The sequence below is a fragment of the Salmo salar genome, chromosome ssa29 (genome assembly GCF_905237065.1).
Source record: "Salmo salar chromosome ssa29, Ssal_v3.1, whole genome shotgun sequence".
Lineage (NCBI taxonomy): Eukaryota > Metazoa > Chordata > Actinopteri > Salmoniformes > Salmonidae > Salmo > Salmo salar.
The window spans coordinates 14752475-14777083 of NC_059470.1; the positions used below are offsets into that span (position 1 = coordinate 14752475).

General features: G+C 42.0%; 1 protein-coding gene across 2 annotated transcripts in view; it reads left to right on the forward strand.

Moving 5' to 3' along the window:
• Positions 1 to 9039: 9039 nt before the first annotated feature.
• The window catches only part of LOC106590200 (ADP-ribosyl cyclase/cyclic ADP-ribose hydrolase 1), a 30360-nt gene continuing 14790 nt past the window's right edge, over positions 9040 to 24609 (forward strand). For both annotated transcript variants that reach the window (XM_045710797.1, XM_014180956.2), the window contains exons 1-5: positions 9040 to 9477; positions 9952 to 10081; positions 10205 to 10340; positions 19159 to 19241; positions 19827 to 19900. In XM_045710797.1, coding sequence (XP_045566753.1) covers positions 9254 to 9477; positions 9952 to 10081; positions 10205 to 10340; positions 19159 to 19241; positions 19827 to 19900 — 647 coding nt within the window. In that variant the 5' untranslated portion in view covers positions 9040 to 9253. The remainder of the gene's footprint in view (positions 9478 to 9951; positions 10082 to 10204; positions 10341 to 19158; positions 19242 to 19826; positions 19901 to 24609) is intronic.

The window sequence follows — 24609 nt, forward strand, 5'->3', positions numbered from 1 at the left end:
CTTCCCTTGGCATCCATGAATACACACCACTGGTGTGTATTCATGGACTTTTCTTGTCAATACCTCTTCAAGGAACATGCCAGGATGATAGAAATATCATATTCTAAATCAGCTGACGATAGCAAACAATTTACACCCCTTGTTTTTGCTGTTCAGTTCCGTAAAAAAATAAGGTCAGGGTACTTGGTGGAAGCCGGCTAGTGATGGCTATTTAACAGTGTGATGGCCTTGATATAGAAGCCAGCTTAGTTGTACCTGTACTGACCTCACCTTCTGGATGATAACGGAGTGAACAGGCCTTGGCTTGGGTGGTTGATGTCCTTGATGATCTTTTTGGCCTTCCTGGCATGAATACTGCCAACTATTATTGATTCAGGGACCTCCTCTGTACAATCTACGGCAATTAGTTAGTATTTTATGATTTTGGTTATTTTCTATGAATGCAAATGGACTTTAAATACAAAATACTTCCTTAAAACTCCAATAGCTTCCACCCCATATTACTTTTGTAAATACAACCAACTATTGGTTCAGGGACCTCTTCCCTTAACAACAATGCAGAGAGAAAGAAAATAGAGAAATAATAGAAAAGTAAAACATAAAAATAAAAGTTATAATAAATACGCAATGAGTAACGATAACTTGGCTATATACAAGTGCTACCAGTATCGAGTCAATGTGCAGGGGTACGAGGTAATTCATTGGCGGCTCCATTTATGTTGTCCCGAGTTGTAGCTGTCAACGCGCACCTCACGCGGCATGCTCCTGCCTTCTTCCCTTCTTCTCCCTCATTAACATACCTTGAAACATGTGAGCTAACTTTTAGGCTAAGTAATCGAACAGTGGAGTCAATCTGAAAAAGGCATATAGAAAAAATCTGTTTTTAGTCATGGAAAAAGTTTCTAGTGCGAAGTGTGGAGATGCGCCTCTTGCATGAGTACTATTTCTCAAAACGCAATAGTTCTATTCCGCTCAAGTTTGTGATTGGAATGACAAATTTGGCTGTATTACATACTTTGACATGTTTTTCTAGTATATGCTACAGAATTAGAGACACATCTTTGGCGATTTAAGTTCAAATCTGTTTCCGACAATCGAATTGTGTGGGTCTATAGAAAACACATTTGAAGGCCAACATTGTGGAAAAAAATCATCAATCATGTAGCCTATATTCAACCTTAGAATCATAATATCCTTAGAATACTTCAAGAACCACAATTATTTGGGATTTCAATTTCAGAAAATCTGCAACAGAAATTAGGCTACCCTTGTTATGTTGTCATTGACATGGATTTTTTAAACATTTTATTTTACCTTTAGGCAAGTCAGTTAAGAACAAATTCTTATTTACTGGGACAGAACAACAGATTTGTACCTTGTCAGCTCAGGGATTTGAACTTGCAACCTTTTGGTTACTAGTCCAACACTCTAACCACTAGGCTACGCTGCCGCCCCGGATTTGATCAAATTCATTATTATACAGTGCCTTCAGAAAGTATTCAGACCCCTTGACTTTTTCCACATTTTGTTATGTTACAGCCTTACTCTAAAAATGTTTTGTTTTTTTATCCTCAGCAATCTACCCACAATATCCCATTATGATGAAGCGGAAACAGGATTTTTGACATTTTTACAAATGTATTACATTAAAAACAGAAATACCTTATTTACATAAGTATTCAGACCCTTTGCTATGAGACTCGAAATTGAGATCAGGTGCATCCTATTTCCATTGATCATCCTTGAGATGTTTCTACAACTTGACTGGAGTCCACCTGTGGTAAATTCAATTGATTGGACATTATTTGGAAAGGCACACACTTGTCTATACAAGGTCCTACAGTTGACAGTGCATGTCAGAGGAAAAAACAAGCCATGAGGTCGAAAGAATTGTCCGTAGAGCTCCGAGACAGGATTGTGTCGAGGCACAGATCTGGGGAAGGGTACCTAAAAGATTCTGCAGAATTGAAGGTTGTGCCAAGAACACAGTGGCCTCCATCATTCTTAAATGGAAGAAGTTTGGAACCACAAATACTCTTCCTAGAGCTTGCCGCCCGGCCAAACTGAGTAATCGGGGGAGAAGGGCCTTGGTCAGGCAGGTGACCAAGAACCCAATTGTCATTCTGACAGAGCTCCAGAGTTCCTCTGTGGAGATGGGAGTATCTTCCAGAAGGACAACCATCTCTGCAACACTCCACCAATCAGGCCTTTATGGTAGAGTGGCCAGATGGAAGCCACTTCTCAGTAAAAGGCACATGACAGCCCCCTTTGAGTTAGCCGAATGGCACCTAAAGACTCTCAGACCATGAAAAACAAGATTATATGGTCTGATGAAACCAAGATTGAACTCTTTGGCCTGAATGCCAAGCGTCAGGTCTGGAGGAAACCTGGCACCATCCCTACGGTGAAGCATGGGGATGCTGTGTGGATGTTTTTCAGCGGCAGGGATTGTGTTATTGTGTGTAGATTGATGAGGAAAAAACTATTTAATCAATTTTAGAATAAGGCTTTAACATAACAAAATGTGGCAAAAGTGATGCGGTATTAATACTTTCCAAATGCACTGTAATTCTGTGGACCTAATTCAGATAATGCATGTCATAACAAGATGTCCAGTGCTTCAAGACTTCTCAACCCTCTCTCGCTCAAACCTGCTCCTCAACCCTCTCTCGCTCTCTCCCCACCCGCAAAATTCCAGTTGCATCTGGCGCCATAGGCTACACTTGTCTGTCCATTGTGCATGTAAACAAATATCTTGCCTACTCTATCTGCACTGATTGGTTAAGTAGCCTAATTTAATTAGCTAAAATGGAGAGAAAAAAACGGTTGATTTGAAAGGTTAAAAAAGGAAAAGAAATGAACGATATAAGCCAGTACTTTGTTTTGTTTCGATCTGATTCAGAACTTTATCTTGCTGGTTGGAACAGCGGCAACTGAATGGAAAAAATAGTGCTTCTGTTCAGAACTAAAAGTTTTAAAAATAATTTTGGTTCCAACCCCTGCTTTTAGTAGTTGTTTAAATAAAAACAAATATAATGGTGAGTGGCGTTACCCCTTTCCTTTCAGCTATGATAAAATGTTTTAGTTGCACCTTGACTCACATTGGTTGCACGCCTTCCACTTCTTTCTACATTTGAATACTATCACTTCATAATTTAAGGCACTTTATTACCACTCTGCAACATTCAATCCCTTGCCTCTGCATGTAGTGAACTGGGTCCTGAAACTGGTGTATGGCCCAATCCCAAATCGGCCCTATGCAAAACTCGTTCAACGAGGGTTCTTCTAAGATCCAAGAACCTCATAGGAGGTGGAGTTCATCTAGGAACCTCCTTAGTTGGTGAGGTTTCTTGCAGGAGCCTACTGTAATTGCCCAACTGAAACATTTGGATTTGAATTTTAAAGGACAGCAGTTAACTGAAACATTAAAAAAAAATCTCCTACATTTAAGGTAAGGTTTGTCCCTTGTTTGATCTAAATTGATATTGTTTGATGATGATACCATCTACCTTTTCATATTTGTGAAAATGGACACAATTCAATGGTTATCAATCAACAAAGAGGTCAGGCCAGCTGTATTGGGTGCAGATGACTGAACTGCTCACTTTTGTGTCTGTGTCTGCAGGCATATATAGATGAGGAGGCATACAAAGGTATGTCAATTGGTATTGGTATGTTATGCAGATCAAATGTACCATCCTCCTCCCCTACCTCTTCAATGAAAATCCCATAGGCCTCTACATTAAGGACATGGTACGTGTATGACAACCACTATCAAAATAGTTTTTTTCATTCACATTCACCACAAGAACCAATGTATGAATAATGTTTAATTAAACATTGTATAATTGCTATTTATTGGATTCACAGACTTCACCCTCCCTACACCTCTGATGAATATAACAGGAAACCTGTTCGATCACCATACACTGCAAAATCATTCTGGCTATGGATAAGGAGAATATCAACACATTAACATCAACACGACAGAGGATATACCCATTGGACTTGGGGATCTGCTGAGAGTTTACCTCATATTTAGATTTTTTTATTCTGCTTTGCCACTAAAATCATAATAAACACAGACAACTAAAATATTGTGTTATTGTTGTTATTGATATGGGTATTATTATTATTATTAATAATAATAATAATAATAAAAGGGGTGGGGGGGTGGTTAAAAAATGTACCCCAAAAGGTTCTTCAAAAGGTTCTTTGAGGTTTCATTAAAAGGGGTTCTTTGAAGAATAATTTTAAAGGGTTCTTCAAAGAACTTATATGGGTTGCCCCACAGTTTAAATTTGAAGAACCCCTAAAAGATACTCCAAAAACATTTTATTTTTAGAGTGTGGAGATCTGAGTGGATTTGACAGGTGTAATCAATATGTCAATAGCTCCAACTTGCCCTCTGATAGGCTAGGTGGAAGTTTCACCGTACAATCAAATCCTTTCTGATCTACACAAGTGCATAGGGAATAGGTTCTAGGGGTTGATTTGGTATTGGGCCTATGACATTGTCCTCTGGAGGATGCTGTCTTTCGGAAGGGGCTTTAAAGCCTCTTAAGGATCGGACCCTTTTTTTCAATTTCCACCTAAAATTACATACCCAAATCTAACTGACTGTAGCTCTGGTCCTGAAGCAAGGATATGCATATTCTTGATACCATTTGAAAGGAAACACATTGAAGTTTGTGGAAATTAGAAATTAATGTAGGAGAATATAACACATTAGATCTGGTAAAACATGCGTTTACAAGGACAGCAGGGGTTCAAACTGTAGAACCCATTTCCTACATTTTAATATAAAAATAGATTTTATCAAACAAAACTATGCTACATTTTATCTCTGGGACCCTCAGGATGACAAATCAGAGCAAGATTACTGAATGTAAGTACATGATTTACCTTCAGTGAATGTATCAAACCAACTGCCGTGATAAAAGTGCACTCTCCTCAAACAATAGCATGGTATTTTTTCAATGTAATAGCTACTGTAAATTGGACACTGCAGTTGGATTAACAAGAATTTAAGCTTTCTGCCCATATAAGACATGCCTATGTCCCGGAAAGTTGACTGTTGTTTACAATGTCATTCTATTCACATTAGCGCACATTAGCAACAACCGTCCTGGTTTAGGGACACCTATCCCGCAGAGGTTTTAAACGGGTGTCTTGACTCTCTAGTCATTGAAGATAGCTTAACATGATATGCCTACTTCTCGTAAGAAAAGAGGTGCTTGTCCCATTGTCCTGGGTAAATTCCCAATTTGGACCCATAATGGGCTCCCAAATTTGGACCCATAATTGGCTCCCGAATGGCGTTGCGTTCTAAGGCACTTCATCTTAGTGCTAGAGGCGTCACTACAGACCCTGGTTTGATTCCAGGCTGTATCACAACCGGCTATTGGGAGTCCCATAGGGCGGTGCACAATTGGCCCAGCATCGTCCGGGTTAGGGTTTGGCCGTGGTAGGCCGTCATTGTAAATACGATTTTTTTCTTTACTGACTTGCCAAGTTAAATAAAGGTTAAATAAATAAAATAAAATACAAAATAAATGTAATCATTCCCTTGACAAGTAATTATCTCCTTATTCCACTCTCTCTACCCGATGCAGCTAAAACTTGTTTTGGCCACTAAAAATAGAATCTTCTCATTCATCGGCCTATAATATAATGTCAAAACCATATCAATGATGACATAACAAGGGTGGCCTAATTTCTGTTGAAATACAAAATAAATGTGTTTCTTGAAGTATTCTAAGGATATTATGATTCTAAGGTTGAATATAGGCTACATGATTGGTGTTTTTTCCACAATGTTTTTTTCCACAACGTTGGCCTTCAAATGTGTTTTCTATAGACCTACACAATAAGGATAGGTTGCTGCTGTTGTCGGAAACAGAATTGAACTGATATTGCCAGAGATTTGTCTCTAATTCTGTAGCATATACTAGAATTAGATTTGAAAGTGTGTAATTCTGCCAAAGTTGTCTTTCAAATCACAAACTTCATCTGAATAGAACTGTTACGTTTTGAGAAATAGTACTCATGCAAGAGGAGCATTGACACGCTTTGCACTAGAAACTTGCCATTACTGAAAAATATATTTCCTGTAAAAGTGTTAGTCGTGCTTAATTTATAAATATACCTTTTTCAAATTGACTCCATTGACTTTGATTACTTAGCCTGCAAGTTCACAGGTTTCAAGGTATGCTAATTGAGAGAGAGGAAGGGAAGAGAGATGGAAGAGCACCTAATGCGTGAGGTTCTCATCGATAGGGTCACCCATGACAACATAACTGGAGCCACCAATTACGTTGTTGAGAGCCACAACTAGCGGCTCAAGCGTTAAGATAGAAAAAAAGTACCAGCTTTAATTGGGATCAAGAATCAAGTTGATTTGCTATTGTAGGTGTTACAATCTGGTTCAGTTACCGCCCCCCGTCCCCCCAGTCCCCGTGTCCGTCCCCCTCAGGGGTCGCACCCCACAATTCGGTAAACGATGACTTAACGGATAATTAGACAATTCAAAGGTAGCCTATAGAGACAAGGTCGTACAACCTGTGCATATGTTTATTAAACTTTAAATTGCACATTAAATATTTATATTGATGGGTGACACCTGGAGGGGGGTGGAGACAATCACAAAGACCGGTGAAACAGTTCAGGGTGTGACACAACTCTTGTGTTATAGTCATTCTTCATTGGGGCAAATACTTATTAACCCCTCCCCCTGAAGGATTGACTTGAACCCCCCCCCCCCCTAAAAAAATGTAATCATTGCATTTACATATTCATTGTAGCCCTATACTTGGTTATGCACATTGGAAATATTGGAAGATAGAAGAATGCAAGAATGTTAATGATGTATTGAAGTGTAAATAATTATTTAGATTCACTGTTTAATATTATTTTTTGAAATAGATTTGAAACTTCCTCACTGTGTAATTGAAAAATATGTTATGGGCATTCTTTTATTTTCTAGCTCGCAATAAACTTAGTTTTTTGTTGACTGTTCCAAAAAGAGATAATAGCGGCATAATTGATGCAACAACAAAAAATGTATACAATTCTTTGTTCATTACCTCATAAAATAATTACTGTAGACGCATTCAAACTAACATTGTTTGTAAGTAATAATTATAATATTGTTATTAGTACAGTATTATTCAATTGCAGTCTGTGCATGAAATAGTGAAAAAATGATCACTGTCAACTAAACTGTGTTTCCAACCTATCATGAATGCGCCATCAGTGACATTACCCTATGTGGTTTTAGATATTCATGTAGAATCATTAAAATGAAAAATGGCAATTCTAATGGGTGTACTATGGAGGAGGGAAGTAAGTGACCTAAAATCAAGTGGTTTTAGATGTATATGTCAATTGGACTGGAAGCTTGATCTGTACGTGAATAAATAACCACAGCAGTAATATGATAAATATTTGTAGAAAATCAAAGGGGAGGATTTTTTTAAAGTAAATCGCCTTGATAATAGAGGTCAGGAAACACATAGCACGTATCTGTAGATCTCTAGCATGAGTGGATCGGAAGCTATTAAAAATTATGATTATGACATAAATATTCATTTATGATCAGGGAACTTTAAAATTGGAATTCTAATGGGTGTATCATGAATTAGGGATATGAGTGACTTTGCTACAAGTGATTTTAGCTCTCTAGCCCATGTAAGTAAGCTATTATAGATTGTGTAAGAAAGATCATTGGCTATTTATGTTTTTTGACCTTGTAGTTTTACATAAAACCATAAGAAATTAACAACATCACGTTTTAATGTAATTGTTGTGGGTAAAAAAAAAAAAAAAATTGGTTGAAGATCTCTATATAATTTAATTAAGACAAAAACACATTTTCTGTTAACACCAGGTTCTGCTGAATGCACTTTTAAGACAGTCCCTTAGCTTCAAGCGCATATTATTCCACAATTGAAACCAAGGTAAAGTCACTTTTTGAAAACAAAACGAAATAAAGAAAACGAAGGCTATACCTCGCTCTCTATTGTCATCTGATTCTAGATATATCACTCTAATCATGCTCGGACTTTCCTTCCATCGAAGAGGTATTGACGAGCAAACACCGAATATCAAACCAATATCCAAACTGAAAACAAATGTATGGCAGTCACCGAATGGCAAAGCAGGGGTTGTAACTTGTTCGCCATCATCGGCTGATTCAGAATGTAATTTCTATCACGCACGTTCCGTTTAACAATGGGGGTGAAAGATACCTTAATAGAAAATGACTCAAGTAAAAGTGAGAGTCACCCAGTACAATACTACTTGAGTAAAAGTCTTACAGTATCTGGTTTAAATGTACAGTGGTGGAAAAAGTACTGCATTGTAATACTTGAGTAAAAGTAAAACGTACAATTAAATGCTACACATATAATTCCTTATATTAAGAAAACCAGATGCCACAATTTTATAGTTTTTGTGTTTTATTTATGGACAGATGGGCACACTCCCACATTTATACATAATTAACAAATTCAGTATTTGTGTTTAGTGAGTCCGCCAGATCAGAGGCAGTAGGGATGACAATGCCTTATATTGATAGGTGCTTGAATTGGACCATATTGGTGTCCTGCCTGAGCATTCGAAATGTAACGAGTACTTTTGGGTGTCAGGGAAAATGTATGGGAGTAAAAAGTACATATTTTCTTTAGTAATGTAGAGGAGTAAAAGTAAAAGTTGTAAATTACAGATACCCCCCCAAAAACGACATAAGTAGTACTTCAAAGTATTTTTCTTAAGTACACCACTGTAATTTGAGGTACAAGAAAAGTATGAATATTTCATATAAAGCTAACTATACCACAGCCAAATTGTAGGCTAGGTTATTTCACATTTATATTTTATTTATTTAGCTAGGCAAGTCAGTTAAGAACAAATTATTATTGACAATGACGGCCTACACTGGCCAAACCCGGACGACGCTGGGTCAATTGTGCACCGCCCTATGTAACTCCCAATCACCGCCGGTTGTGATACAGCCTGGATTTGATCCAGGGTGTCTGTAGTGACGCCTCAATCACTGAGATGCAGTACGGTGCGTCGCAGTAGAGATATTCGCGTGGTAACGTCGTAGCATACTGTCCCTAAGGCCAACTCCGAAAATAGAACTCAGTGCACCGACGGTGTTGAAGCAATAGGCTATCCCACTGGCACAACATAAACAAAAACAAACCACATTTGAGCGCCGATTTCACAGTTGACTTAACAAGGAGTAGCCATGGAGCATGAAGAATCGCACCGTTTTCCAAGGAAAAAGCGAAGGACTCGCCTCTGCCTAATCATGGGTCTCTGTGCAGTACTTTCACTTGTCGTTATCTTCGCTATTTATCTGGGAGTAGTGCACAGTCACGTACTGTCTAGTTCCAGCCCATCGAGTGAAAGCCTTAAAAAAACGATTATTGACAAATGTGAAGCATTTATACAGAACAACAAATCCTCAAGGTGAGACACTTTTATTAGATTTATTTTGCACATTTAATTTAAATGTTTAGCTTATTGTTAAAAGTAACTCAAACTTCAGGTTAACTCATTTTGCAGCAGTTTATTCCATTTCCATTGCCATAGTTGAATATCATTACACGAAGACTCAATTGTATGTATGATGTAGCCTCCCTGTCTGTATGTATGTGAACCTGCGTTGCTTTATGGCACAGGTGGATGTGGATTTGCCTTGTAACAACAGGGTGGCTAGCTTGTTCAAGCTCTGCTCTGATACTCTCTCACTGTTCCCCATCTTACTATAATACAGTCAAGACAGCTTAACACAATGAGTGAACAGTTAGAACAGTTTAGTTTTCTCCTATTCAGTAACCATTTCTCAGGGAGCTATTCCTTCCTCAATCAATGATTGGCCATATTTGTATTTGTATGATAATGCAGCAATACTATTCTTGATAATTCCTGTGATTGTTCCAGTGCAAACAACTGTCAAAAGATATGGAGTGCATTTGAGCAAGCATTCGTGGGGAGGGACCCGTGTAATGTACCGATGGAGGCCTATGACCCCCTTATCCATACTGTGGTCCAGGATCCTGTCTGTAACAGGGTGAGATACCCACACATGCTCGCTCACACACACACCACTCAAATATATTCATATGTTTTGTTTTATTGACAGCTGCAAGTAAATATTTTTTTACATTTTTTTTACATTTCATTGCACCACCAGATGTTGTTCTGGAGCAAAACAAAGAAAATAGTGCATGACTTCACAGAGAAGCGAGATTGCTTCTTGACCCTCGAGGACACACTAGTCGGCTTCATCATGAATGGACTGACCTGGTGTGGCAAGGAGGAGAGCAATGGTAAGGCTCAAATGGATCTACACACCACCAGTCTGTACATTTTCATTCATTACATTTTTTATTTAACCTTTATTTAACTAGGCAAGTCAGTTAAGAACAAATTCTTATTTACAATGACGGCCTAGCAAAAGGCCTATGGGGACGGGGGCTGGGATAAAAACATAAAGAAATAATAAATAGGGCAAAACACACATCACAACAAGAGAGAGAACACTACATAAAGATAGACCTAAGACAACCACATAGCAAGGCTGCAACACATGACAACACAGCATGGTAGTAACACAACATGATAACAACATGGTAGCAACACAACATGGCAGCAGTACAACATGGTAGCAGCACAAAACATGGTACAAACATTATTGGGCACAGACAACAGCACAAACGGCAAGAAGGTAGAGACAACAGTACATCACGCAAAGCAGCCACAACTGTCAATAAGAGTGTCCATGATTTAGTCTTTAAATGAAGATATTGAGATGAAACGGTCCAGTTTGAGTGTTTGTTTGGGTGCTCGTTCCAGACGCTAGCTGCAGTGAACTGAAAAGATGAGCGACCCAGGGATGTGTGTGCTTTGGGGACCTTTAACAGAATGTGACTGGCAGAACGGGTGTTGTATGTGGAGGATGAGGGCTGCAGTAGATATGTCGGATAGGGGGAGTGAGGCCTAAAAGGGTTTTATAAATAAGCATCAACCAGTGAGTCTTGTGACGGGTATACAGAGATGACCAGTTTACAGAGAAGTATAGAGTGCAGTGATGTGTCATATAAGGAGCATCGGTGGCAAATCTGATGGCCGAATGGTAAAGAACATCTAGCTGCTCGAGAGCACCCTTATCTGCTTATCTATAAATTACGTCTCCGTAATCTAGCATGGGTAGGATGGTCATCTGAATCAGGCTTAGTTTGGCAGCTGTGGTGAAAGAGGAGTGATTATGATAGAGGAAACCAGGTCTAGATTTAACTTTAGCCAGCAGCTTTGATATGTGCTTAGAGAAGAACAGTGTACCGTCTAGCCATACTCCCAAGTACTTGTATGAGGTGACTACTGTCAGGGATTTCGTCGTCGTCAGACGATATGGCGAAATCATCGTCGGAAAAGGAGGACCAATATGCAGCAGAACTGGTTTTGTTCATTTTGAACATTTATTAACTCAAAATGATTACCAAAAACAACAAAAAAAACTCACGATATACTGACAGTCTTCTCAGGCTCATACATGCTAGACAAAGAACAATCTCCCACAAATGACAAACACACCCTAATATATGGGACTCTCAATCAAAGGCAAAGAGAAAACACCTGCCTTCAATTGAGAGTCCCAACCCCAATTAATCAACCATAGAAACACACTCACTAGACTCCACATAGAAATACATAAACATAGACCATAAACCAAAAACCTGGAAATACTAAATCAAACGCCCTTTTACCAAAACACCACCCCGAACCACATAAAACAAATATCCTCTGCCACGTCCTGACCAAACTACAATGACAATTAACCCTTATACTGACCAGGACGTGACAGTACCCCCCCCCCCCCCCCCTAAAGGTGCTAACCCCGGAAGCACCTCAAGAAAAACAAAAACCCCAAACAACAACAAAAATCCCCCTAAACTAAAGGGAGGGAAGGGAGGGTGGCTGCCGTCACCGACGGCACTTGTGCTACACCCCCCCTCCCCAACCCACCTATGCAGGTGGTGGTTCAGGCTCCAGCCTATTGTCCTCCAGAGTGCCGACCGACCCGATCAGCCTCGATCCGTAGGCAGACTCCCCCTGCTCCGGATCATGGGCAGACCTCCACCTCTCCACCCTGTATGCAGACTCAGCAATTAAACAGTTAATCTCTTTACGTTCTGAATTGTCAGGCTTACTCAGTTCAAGGTTGCTGCTAGACTCCCTTGGGTTTTGGTCATCGGCAGACTCTGGGCAGATGGGCCACTCTGGCTGATCCTGGCCGCTGGGGCAGTCTGGCAGCTCCGGGCAGTCTGGCCGCTCTGGCAGCTCCGGGCAGTCTGGCCGCTCTGGCATCTCCGGGCAGTCTGGCCGCTCTGGCGGCTCCGGGCAGTCTGGCCGCTCCGGCGGCTCCTGACTGACGGGCGGCTCCGGCGGCTCCTGACTGACGGGCGGCTCCGGCGGCTCCTGACTGACGGGCGGCTCCGGCGACTCCTGACTGACGGGCGGCTCCGGCGACTCCTGACTGACGGGCGGCTCCGGCGACTCCTGACTGACGGGCGGCTCCGGCGACTCCTGACTGACGGGCGGCTCCGGCGACTCCTGACTGACGGGCGGCTCCGGCGACTCCTGACTGACGGGCGGCTCCGGCGACTCCTGACTGACGGGCGGCTCCGGGGACTCCTGACTGACGGGCGGCTCCGGCGACTCCTGACCGACGGGCGGCTCCGGCGACTCCTGACCGACGGGCGGCTCCGGCGACTCCTGACCGACGGGCGGCTCCGGCGACTCCTGACTGACGGGCGGCTCCGGCGACTCCTGACTGACGGGCGGCTCCGGCGACTCTTGACTGACGGGCAGCTCTAGCGACGTCGGACTGGGATGACGCACTTGAAGCCTGGTGCGTGGTGCTGGTACTGGACGTACCAGACTGGGAACACGTACCTCCATGCTAGTGCGGGGAGCTGGCCTGGGGCTCCATTCTTGCCCCGCAAAACTGCCCTTGTGCCCCCCCCAAAAAAATTATTGGGGCGGCCTCTCGAGTTTCCTAAACTCTTCCATCGCCCTGGAAACGCTCCTCCTTAGCTCTGCCCACGTCCATCCTTCCTCCTCGTTCCTCTGCTGCTTGGTCCTGGTTTGGTGGGAGATTCTGTCACGGTTGTCGTAGTGATGAGACCAAAACGCAGCAGGTTTTAATAAATTCAAAATGAACACCAAAATAACAAAAGAACGAACGATCAACAAAACAGTCTGGTAAGGCACAAGGCTAAACACAGAACAATCTCCCACAAATGACAAACACAAACACACCCTAATATATGGGACTCTCAATCAAAGGCAAAGAGAAAACACCTGCCTTCAATTGAGAGTCCCAACCCCAATTAATCAACCATAGAAACACACTCACTAGACTCCACATAGAAATACATAAACATAGACCATAAACCAAAAACCCGGAAATACTAAATCAAACGCCCTTTTACCAAAACACCACCCCGAACCACATAAAACAAATATCCTCTGCCACGTCCTGACCAAACTACAATGACAATTAACCCTTATACTGGCCAGGACGTGACAACTACTTCAAGCTCTAAACCCTCAGAGGTAGTAATCACACCTGTGGGGAGAGGTCCATTCATCTTACCAAACCACAAGACCTTTGTTTTGGAGGTGTTCAGAACAAGGTTAAGGGCAGAGAAAGCTTGTTGGACTCTAAGAAAGCTTTGTTGTAAAGCGTTTAACACAAAATCCAGGGAGGGGCCAGCTGAGTATAAGACTGTATCATCTCCATATAAATGGATGAGAGAGCTTCCTACTGCCTGATCTATGTTGTTGATGTAAATTGAGAAGAGCGTGGGGCTTAGGATCGAGCCTTGGGGTACTCCCTTGGTGACAGGCAGTGGCTGAGACAGCAGATGTTCTGACTTTATACACTGCACTCTTTGAGAGAGGTAGTTAGCAAACTGGGCTAAAGACCCCTCAGAGACATCAATACTCCTTAGCGGGGCCACAAGAATGGAATGATCTACCGTTTCAAAAGCTTTGGCCAAATCAATAAAAATAGCAGCACAGCATTGCTTAGAATCAATGGCAATGATGACATCACTGAGGACCTTTTAAGGTTGCAGTGACACATCCATAACCTGAGTGGAAACCAGATTGCATACCAGAGAGAATACTATAGACATCAAGAAACCCACTCAGTTGATTATTGACACGTTTTTCCAACACTTTTGATAAACAGGGCAAAATAGAAATAGTCCTATAACAGTTAGGATCAGCTTGATCTCCCCTTTAAATAAAGGACAAACCGTGGCTGCCTTCCAAGCAATGGGAACCTCCCCAGAGAGGAGAGACAGGCTTGGCGATGATAGGGTCAGCAACTTTAAAGTTGAAATGGTCTAAACCATCTGACCCAGATGTTTTTTTGTGGTCAAGTTTAAGGAGCTCCTTTAGTGCCTCGGACTCAGTGACCACCTGCAGGGAGAAACTTTGTAGCGGGGCAGGCAAAAAAGAGGGAGGAGTATCGGGGCTAGTCACATTAGAAGGGGTGAGAGATGAGGAAATGTTATACGGGCAAGGAGTCATGGCTGAGTCAAATAGGAATCCTGACTTAATGAAGTGGTGATTAAAGAGCTCAGCCATGTGCTTCTTGTCAGTAACAACCACATCATCAACATTAAGGGACATGGGCTACTTTGAGGAGGAAGGTTTATTCGCCAGGTCTTTAACCTCTCTAGGGAAGGTGGGACGAAATCGTCCCACCTACGTAACAGCCAGTGGAATCCTGTGGCGCGTTATTCAAATACCTTAGAAATGCTATTACTTCAATTTCTCAAACATATGACTATTTTACACCATTTTAAAGACAAGACTCTCGTTAATCTAACCACACTGTCCGATTTCAGAAAGCAAAACATTAGATTATGTCAGCAGAGTACCCAGCCAGAAATAATCAGACACCCATTTTTCAAGCTAGCATATAATGTCACATAAACCCAAACCACAGCTAAATGCAGCACTAACCTTTGATGATCTTCATCAGATGACACGCCTAGGACATTATGTTATACAATACATGCATGTTTTGTTCAATCAAGTTCATATTTATATCAAAAACCAGCTTTTTACATTAGCATGTGACGTTCAGAACTAGCATACCCCCCGCAAACTTCCGGTGAATTTACTAAATTACTCACGATAAACGTTCACAAAAAACACAACAATTATTCTAAGAATTATAGATACAGAACTCCTCAATGCACTGGCTATGTCCGATTTTAAAATAGCTTTTCGGTGAAAGCACATTTTGCAATATTCTAAGTAGATAGCCCGGCATCACAGGGCTAGCTATTTAGACACCCACCAAGTTTAGCCCTCACCAAAGTCAGATTTACTATAAGAAAAATGTTATTACCTTTGCTGTTCTTCGTCAGAATGCACTCCCAGGACTTCTACTTCAATAACAAATGTTGGTTTGGTTCAAAATAATCCATAGTTATGTTCAAATATCCTCTGTTTTGTTCATGCGTTCAAGACACTATCCGAAGTGTAAAGGCCCGACGCATTTCATGACAAAAAAAATCTAAATATTCCATTACCGTACTTGGAAGCATGTCAACCGCTGTTTAAAATCAATTTTTATGCCATTTTTCTCGTAAAAAAAGCGATAATATTCCGACCGGGAATCTGTGTTTTAGTACAAAGAGAGAGAAAATAAAAACATGGGGTCGCCTCGTGCACGCGCCTCAGTGTCATTGTCCTCTGATAGACCACTTACCAAAGGCGCTAATGTTTTTCAGCCAGGGGCTGCCTCGACATCATTCAGCTTTTTCCCGGGTTCTGAGAGCCTGTGGGAGCCGTAGGAAGTGTCACGTTACAGCAAAGATCCTAGGTTTTCAATAAAAAGAGTCAAGAAGCCCAAGGAATGGTCAGAGAGGGCACTTCCTGTACAGAATCTTCTCAGGTTTTTGCCTGCCATATGAGTTATGTTATACTCACAGACACCATTCAAACAGTTTTAGAAACTTTAGGGTTTTTTCTATCCAAAGCCAATAATTATATGCATATTCTAGTTTCTGGGCAGTAGTAATAACCAGATTAAATCGGGTACGTTTTTTATCCGGCCGTGTAAATACTGCCCCCTAGCCCTAACAGGTTAACTGTTTTCCAGAACTTTTTGGGGTTAGACCCACAGAGAGAGAACTGCTCCTTAAAGTAATTAACTTTGGCTTTCCGGATAGCCTGAGTGCACTTATTTCTCATTTGCCTGAACAAGAGTCAGTCAGCCTGAGTATGCGTGTGACGAGCATTTCGCCAGCCAAATGCAATTCTTGAGGTGGAGTAACTCTGCAAGATCACGGTCAAACCAAGGGCTAAACCTGTTTTTAATTCTCATTTTCTTTGTTAACAATACCACTGAAAATATAAAAAAAGAAGGTACAATCGTCTGCGACAGAGGGGATCAAGCTGATTCTATACCATTTTACAGAGGCTAGTTCATGAAAGAAGGCTTTCTCATGAAAGTTTTTTAGCAAACGTCTACGCCAAATCAGGACAGGTCGTTTCACTGAGCGGCCATTACGAACACAGGCTGTAAAACAGTGATCATTTAGGTCATTACAGAAACCATCAGTCTGATACCTATCAGGATTATTTGTGAGGATAACATCAAGGAGAGTAGCCTTTTCTGGGTGTTTGGAGTCATACCTTGTGGGATTGGTAATAATCTGAGAAAGATTTATGGAGTCCCATTGCTTTAGGATTTGGTCAGGTGGTTTAAGCATGTCCCAGTTTAGGTCACCTAGCAGGACACATTTAGACTTAGTGTAAGGGGCCAGGCCGGTGCTGATGGAGGACGATAGCACCCAGCAACAGTCAACAAAGAGCTATTTGAAAGTGTAATGCTTAAAACCAGCAAATTCTAGTGTTAATTAACATGCAGAAAACCCAGGCTCTTATGAGAGCAGAAATCAGTGAAGCAGATATCAGAGCACAAGTCAGAATTGGGGCTAGCAACAGTAGATGGCCCAGGGTATACATGCACATTTCCACATATAAAGAGAAATAATACAATCAAGGCACGGCAGAAGACAGGGAGATCTCTACAGTGTTGATTTATGAGATTTGAATGTGCATTAGATGGCAACATGATCATATTGTACAGCAATTTCATCAGGTAACATGAAAACAAAGCCTGCGAGAGGTGGTTAGAATAGGATGGGAGGCCCAAAATCAGTGTAACCAATAGAGAGTTAGAGTCCCGTGTGTGGGAGCAAACATAGTCTGTCCCAAGGTTGAGTAAACAAGAAAATTCATAGTCAACAAAGCATGCAGAAGTCATGATGCAAATAGCAAAATGCACAATAATTTTTTTAAATGTATAACGACTTGGGGCTAGCCATTGTAAGTTCAGAGTCACTCGCCCCAACAATGTGTGTGTGCTGGAGGCGAGCGAAAGCTCGGGAGAGAGGGGGGGAGTGTGGTGGGGGTACCTGTACCAGACAGGGGGAGACAGGCCAGGGCAGATGGTGAACAGATTGCCAGGTGGAATCCATGCAGCAGTGCAGCAGGCAACGGGAGTAGGTGTCACACCCACATAACACAGTGATAGCCATAAACATGTCAAGTATATTGTGCTAGGTCAGATCTATGTCTAATATAAAAAAAATTACAGCTAATAGACCATACATGTACAGTATAAACCACTAATGTACTGGTTGTTTTAGAATGCATCCCAAATGGCAATCTATTCCATATATAGTGCACAGCTCCACCCCCCTCTGTATGTATTTGGACAGTGAAGCGAAAGTTTTAAATTTGGCTCTATACTACAGCTTTTTAGATTTGAGATCAAATGTTTCATATGAGGCGAAAGTACAGAATGTTACCTTTTATGTGAGGGTATTTTCATACATTTCTGTTTTACCTAGGCCCATATTTGGGCAAATTACCTTAGGATATTAAAGTAGTCAAAAGTTTTGTATTTGGTCCCATATATTCCTAGCACGCAATGACTACATCAAGCTTGTGACTCTACAAACTCGTTGAATGCATTTGCAGTTTGTTTTGGTTGTGCTTTGGGTTATGTTTTGCCCAATATGAACTGAGTGGGGGATGATGAATGGAGTAATTTTCCTTTTAAGTGTGTAGATCAGATGTTTTTGACCACTTCTAAATGTATCCTGATAATACCATGATTATGAATGAATCATGAATAATGATTATTGAGAAAGTTACAGAAGGAAGCTACAACAAAACATGCTAACCTCTCACCATTACCAATAACTGGGGAAGTTAGCATTTTTTGGGGGGGTATGATCTTTGTCCCTCTGTAACTTTCTCACTCATCGTTATTCACAATTCATTCATGATTATCCATAATCATGGTAGCATCCACATTACCATGGAAGTGTTCAGAAACAAATTATATTCTTACTTACAATAAAAGTGACTGTAAAACAGAAATGTATGAAAATACCTTCAAATAATTGGTGACATTCTGTATTCTTGTCTCATATGAAACATTTTATCTGAATTCCAAAATGGTTTGGAATAGAGACAAAATGTTAGCTTCACTGTCCAAGTACATGCGGAGAGGAGTGTTTATAGTGCACTACTTTTATGGTGCCATTTGGGACGGGACCTTACTATACATCCGACCATGATAAAGTGCAGTATAGCTCATGACATGTGGGTCAGAGCCAGAGGGCCTCAGCAGGTCCTCTGGCCAAAGGCTATTGTGATGGAACAGCCTAGGATGATCCAGTTTGCTTCCGTCACTACATTATGTAAATACAGTATGGAGAAACATGCAAACAATTATGAAGTTCCTTGAAATTAGTGCTGTCAGAAAAAGTTTCCTTGTAGTGCCTGCATCATTCCTTCCTTCCTTCCTTCCTTCCTTCCTTCCTTCCTTCCTTCCTTCCTTCCTTCCTTCCTTCCTTCCTTCCTTCCTTCCTTCCTTCCTTCCTTCCTTCCTTCCTTCCTTCCTTCCTTCCTTCCTTGTCTGTCTGTCTGTCTGTCTGTCTGTCTGTCTGTCTGTCTGTCTGTCTGTCTGTCTGTCTGTCTGTCTGTCTGTCTGTCTGTCTGTCTGTCTGTCTGTCTGTCTGTCTGTCTGTCTGTCTCTCTCAGAAACGTTCACCACAGGGTGCCCAGGCTGGACAGACTGTGTCAACAACACCGTTCGTTCATTCTGGAATCGGGCCTCAGCAGCAGTAAGTTCTTTTCAGACTGTTAATGAGCCTGCTATGGCCAAGGTGCTTTGAAATCTTACACCTACCAGCCATGAATACAAAATGCACGGAACAAAATATACTAATATAAATTAGATAGCCACAAACTAATCCAAATTCAGTCTGTGATTGTGATGGGGAGCAGAGGAAAGGGTTTCACTGTCTAACTGTTCATCAATTGGCCTTTGTGTCTGTCTCCATGGAAACACATTTCTTAGCTCTCTCCTGATTGGACAATGTCCTACATGGCGATGGGCTATAGGCTACACACTTTCATGCAGTTACACTTTGGAATTCAGGACAGCACAACACATGTTTGTGTTGAATTTGCTATTCATAGACAGTGAAGTTCACAATATAATGTCTGAATAGATTAGTGTAGGTGTGGGGGAGAATGTGTTGTTTTTCTAAATCTGTGAGTAATGAGGGCTGCAGAATATGAGTCAGCAGTGGGAGTGAGTGACCTGTTAAAAATGAGTAGGATTCACTGGAATTTCGCTGTAAATTTACTGGAAATCTAGGCGTTACTTCCCTTGTATGGACATTGTATTAGTCTTTCCCTGTTAGTTTGCAGATGCCGCATGTGGCGATGTCACAGCCATGCTGAATGGATCTATTGCCACTCCTTTCAGCCCCACCAGGTAAGGTGCAATGACTAGGTCCTAAATGACAACCTATTCTCTATAAAGTTAACAACTTTTGACCAAAGACCTACTGTATGGGCTCTGTTCAAAAGTAGTGCACTATATAGGGAATAGGGTGTCATTTGAGACACATTTATGTGTTTGGCCTGGCCCATCTCCAATAATAACACCTCAGCACAAAAATGTGATAGTCTTATCAGGTTTCACTGTGCAATGGAATGTGTTATTTCAACTGAATAGTGTAGTGATATTCTCTGCTCTGGAAAAATACAAATATTCACAGATAGGGCTGTGGCGGTCATGCCATTTTGGCAGCCGGTGATTGTCAAGCAAATAACTGCCGGTGTCACGGTAATTTACCTTTAATGAACATGAACACATTTAGCATCTCCTGGCTTCCATGCATAGCCTTCAAAGCCACTGATGCAGACCTTTGGAACATCTACATTTTAAAAAGTCTAATAAAAACCATCGCAATGAATCCATTATTTATTTTAGAAGAAGAAGAAATGTAGTCTGTTTCAGAAGAACAGAATAGCATACTCTGAGTTAGGCCCTGATCTGGCTATGCCATATGGCTGTGCGCTACACTAGTTAATTTAGCAGGCAAGATTTGCTTAGAATTTCGTGGCATTATTTTATAGTATGAAGAATACAATTGAACATAGCTGAATAAAATAGAAAGGATTTGAGGGAGTGCGTATTTGAGGGAGTGCGCACATCTGGTTAATCTGTGTTTTGAGCGGTTAACAAAGGAACAGGTACTCATATATGTTTAATTTAGAGGTATTTATGTAACTTTAGCTGTGATACAAACTTTGGGCTATATGTTTACATTTTAATACATTCTAAGGCTGCATGATCAAATCAAATTGTATTTGTCACATGCGCCGAATACAGTGAAATGCTTACTTACAAGCCCTTAACCAACAATGCAGTTTTAAGAAGAAAAAAAAAAATAAAAGTAACAAATAATTAAAGAGCAGCAGTAAAATAACAATAGCGAGGCTATATACAAGGGGTACCGGTACAGAGTCAATGTGCGGGGGCACCGGTTAGTCGAGGTAATTGAGGTAATATATACATGTGGCTAGAGTTATTAAAGTGACTTATGCATTGATAATAACAGAGAGTAGCAGCAGTGTAAGGGGGGGGCAATGCAAATAGTCTGGGTAGCCATTTGATTAGATGTTCAGTTGTCTTATGGCTTGGGGGTAGAAGCTGTTTAGAAGCCTCTTGGACCTAGACTTGGCGCTCCGGTACCGCTTGCCGTGCAGATAGCAGAGAGAACAGTCTATGACTAGGGTGGCTGGAGTCTTTGACAATTTTTAGGGCCTTCCTCTGACACCGCCTGGTATAGAGGTCCTGGATGGCAGGAAGCTTGGCCCCAGTGATGTACTGGGCTGAACACTCTATAGTGCCTTGCGGTCGGAGGCCGAGCAGTTGCCATACCAGGCAGTGATGCAACCAGTCAGGATGCTCTCAATGGTGCAGCTAAAGAACCTTTTGAAGATCTGAGGACCCATGCCAAATCTTTTCAGTCTCCTGAGGGGGAATAGGTTTTGCCATGCCCGCTTCATGACTGTCTTGGTGTGCTTGAACTATGTAAGTGTGTTGGTGATATGGACACCAAAAAACTTGAAGCTCTCAACCTGCTCCACTTTTTTTTAACCTTTATTTAACCAGGTAGGCTAGTTGAGAACAAGTTCTCATTTGCAACTGCGACCTGGCCAAGATAAAGCATAGCAATTCCACACATACAACAACACAGAGTTACACATGGAATTAACAAAACATACAGCCACTACAGCCCCGTTGATGAGAATGGGGGCGTGCTCGGTCCTCCTTTTCCTGTAGTCCACAATCATCTCCTTATACTTGATCACATTGAGGGAGAGGTTGTTGTCCTGGCACCACACTGCCAGATCTCTGACCTCCTCCCTATATGCTGTCTCATCATTGTCGGTGATCAGACCTACCACTGCTGTGTCATCGGCAAACTTAATGATGGTGTTGTAGTCGTTCCTGGCCCTGCAGTCATGAGTGAACAGGGAGTACAGGAGGGTACTGAGCACGCACCCCTGAGGGGCCCCCCGTGTTGAGGATCAGCGTGGTGGATGTGTTGTTACCTACCCTTACCACCTGGGGGCAGCCTGTAAGGAAGTCCAGGATCCAGTTGCAGAGGGAGGTGTTTAGTTCCAGGGTCCTTAGGTTAGTGATGAGCTTTGAGGGCACTATGGTGTTGAATGCTGAGCTGTAGTCCATGAATAGCATTCTCACATAGGTGTTCCTTTTGTCCAGGTTTGAAAGGACAGTGTGGAGTGCAATAGAGATTGCATCATCTGTGGATCTGTTGGGGCGGTATGCAAATTGGAGTGGGTCTAGGGTTTCTGGGATAATGGTGTTGATGTGAGGCATGACCAGCCTTTCAAACCACACAGTGTTCTTGGGCACAGGGACTATGGTGGTCTGCTTGGAACATGTTGGTATTACAGACTCAGACAGGGAGAGGTTGAAAATGTTAGTGAAGACATTTGCCAGTTGATCAGCGCATGCTCACAGTATACGTCCTGGTAATCCGCCTGGGCTTGTGGCCTTGTGAATGTTGACCTACTCACATCGGCTCCGGCGAGCGTGCTCACACAGTCGTCCGGAACAGCTGATGCTCTCATGCATGCTTCAGTGTTACTTGCCTCGAAGCGAGCATAGAAGTAATTTAGCTTGTCTGGTAGGCTCGTGTCACTGGGCAGCTCTCGGCTGTGCTTCCCTTTGTAGTCTGTAATAGTTTGCAAGCCCTGCCACATCCGACAAACATCGGAGCCGGTGTAGTGTGATTCGATCTTAGTCCTGTAATGATGCTTTGCCTGTTTGATGGTTTGTCGGAGGGCATAGCGGGATTTCTTATAAGCTTCCGGGTTAGAGTCCCGCTCCTTGAAAGCGGCAGCTCTAGCCGTTAGCTCAGTGCGGATGTTGCTGTAATCCATGGCTTCTGGTTGGGGTATGTACGTACAGTCACTGTGGCGACAATGTCATCGATGCACTTATTGATGAAGCCAGTGACTGATGTGGTGGCTCAAGGCCATCAGAGGAATCCCGGAACATATTCCAGTCTGTGCTAGCAAAATAGTCCTGTAGCTTAGGATCTGCTTCATCTGACTACTTCTTTATTGACTGAGTCACTGGTGCTTCCTGCTTTAATTTTAGCTTGTAAGCAGGAATCAGGAGGATAGAATTATGGTCAGATTTGCCAAATGGAGGGCGAGGGAGAGCTTTGTACGCATCTCTGTGTGTGGAGTAAAGGTGGTCTAGAGTTCGCACATTTAATATGCTGGTAGAAATGAGGTAAAACAGATTTAAGTTTCCCTGCATTAATGTCCCCGGCATTAGGAGCGCCGCCTCTGGATTCGCGTTTTCCTGTTTGCTCATGGTGGTATACAGCTCATTGAGTGTGGTTTTAGTGCCAGCCTTGGTCTGTGGTGGTATGTAGACAGCTACGAAAAATACAGATGAAACCTCTCTAGGTAGATAGTGTGGTCTACAGCTTATCATGAGATACTCTACCTCAGGCGAGCAAAACCTCAAGACTTCCTTAGATATCGTGCACCAACTGTTGTTTACAAATATACATAGGCCCGCCACCCCTTGTCTTACCAGAGGCTGCTGTTCTATCCTGCCGATACAGTGTATAACCCGCCAGCTGTATGTTATTCATGTCTTCGTTAAGCAATGATTCGGTGGCTGTCCCGTTGGTAGGATATACATGCTTTTAGTTTGTCCAATTTATTATCCAATGATTGTACGTTGGCAAAGGCAGATCGTCTGCGGATCCTCACAAGGCACCCCGATCTCTTTCCGTGATACCTCTTCCATCTTTTTCTCCTGCGAATGACGGGTATGAGGGCCTGTTCAGGTGTGATTTCTGATTTCCAGAAGCTCTTTTCGGTCGTAAGAGACCGTAGCAGGAACATTATGTACAAAATAAGTTAGAAAAAGTTTGAAAAAACAAACAAAATAGCACGGTTGGTTAAGAGCCCATGAAATGGCAGCCATCCCCTCTGGCGCCATCTACAGAAACTACATCTACAGATGAGACTAATGATGATTTTAAAAATGTTGCATGAAAGGCATGAGCTTTGCTTAGTTTTTTTATGTACTTCATCAGTCTCTCATTCACAATTTGACAAGCACTTGATAATGTCTCGATTTTCCCTGCGGCATCCCCTTTGTGTGGCCGTAAAATCATGCCTTTTGCGGCCAGTGGCCGTTGTGTCGTTGGACTGAATATAATAATTATAATTCCCTTCTCCCGGCTGGGCGCACCAAAGTACCTCTCATTCACATGGCTCTCCGTCACTTGATCAGGTCATTCTCAAAGGCGACAAGTGAAGACAGACACATCGGGGACGCAATTGCACGAGTCCTTATCCAATTCCGAGGCAAGTATTGAAGATATTGGAAGAACTGGCTACATTTACTTTTCGTCAGCCAACAAGATGAGTAGGCCTAATGAACAGCAAAAGCACTAGCCTATGTCAGTCTACTATCCCCCATAGTACAAAAGTTAACCTATTATATTCTGTGTGAGAAATAAATATTCCAAACATAGTCTGGGACAGTTGTGGGAATCAATAGATTCCAAATGAATACAACCACTGGCATCAAAGTAATGAGGCTGAAAAAAGTAATGAGACTGTCGCAACAGATCA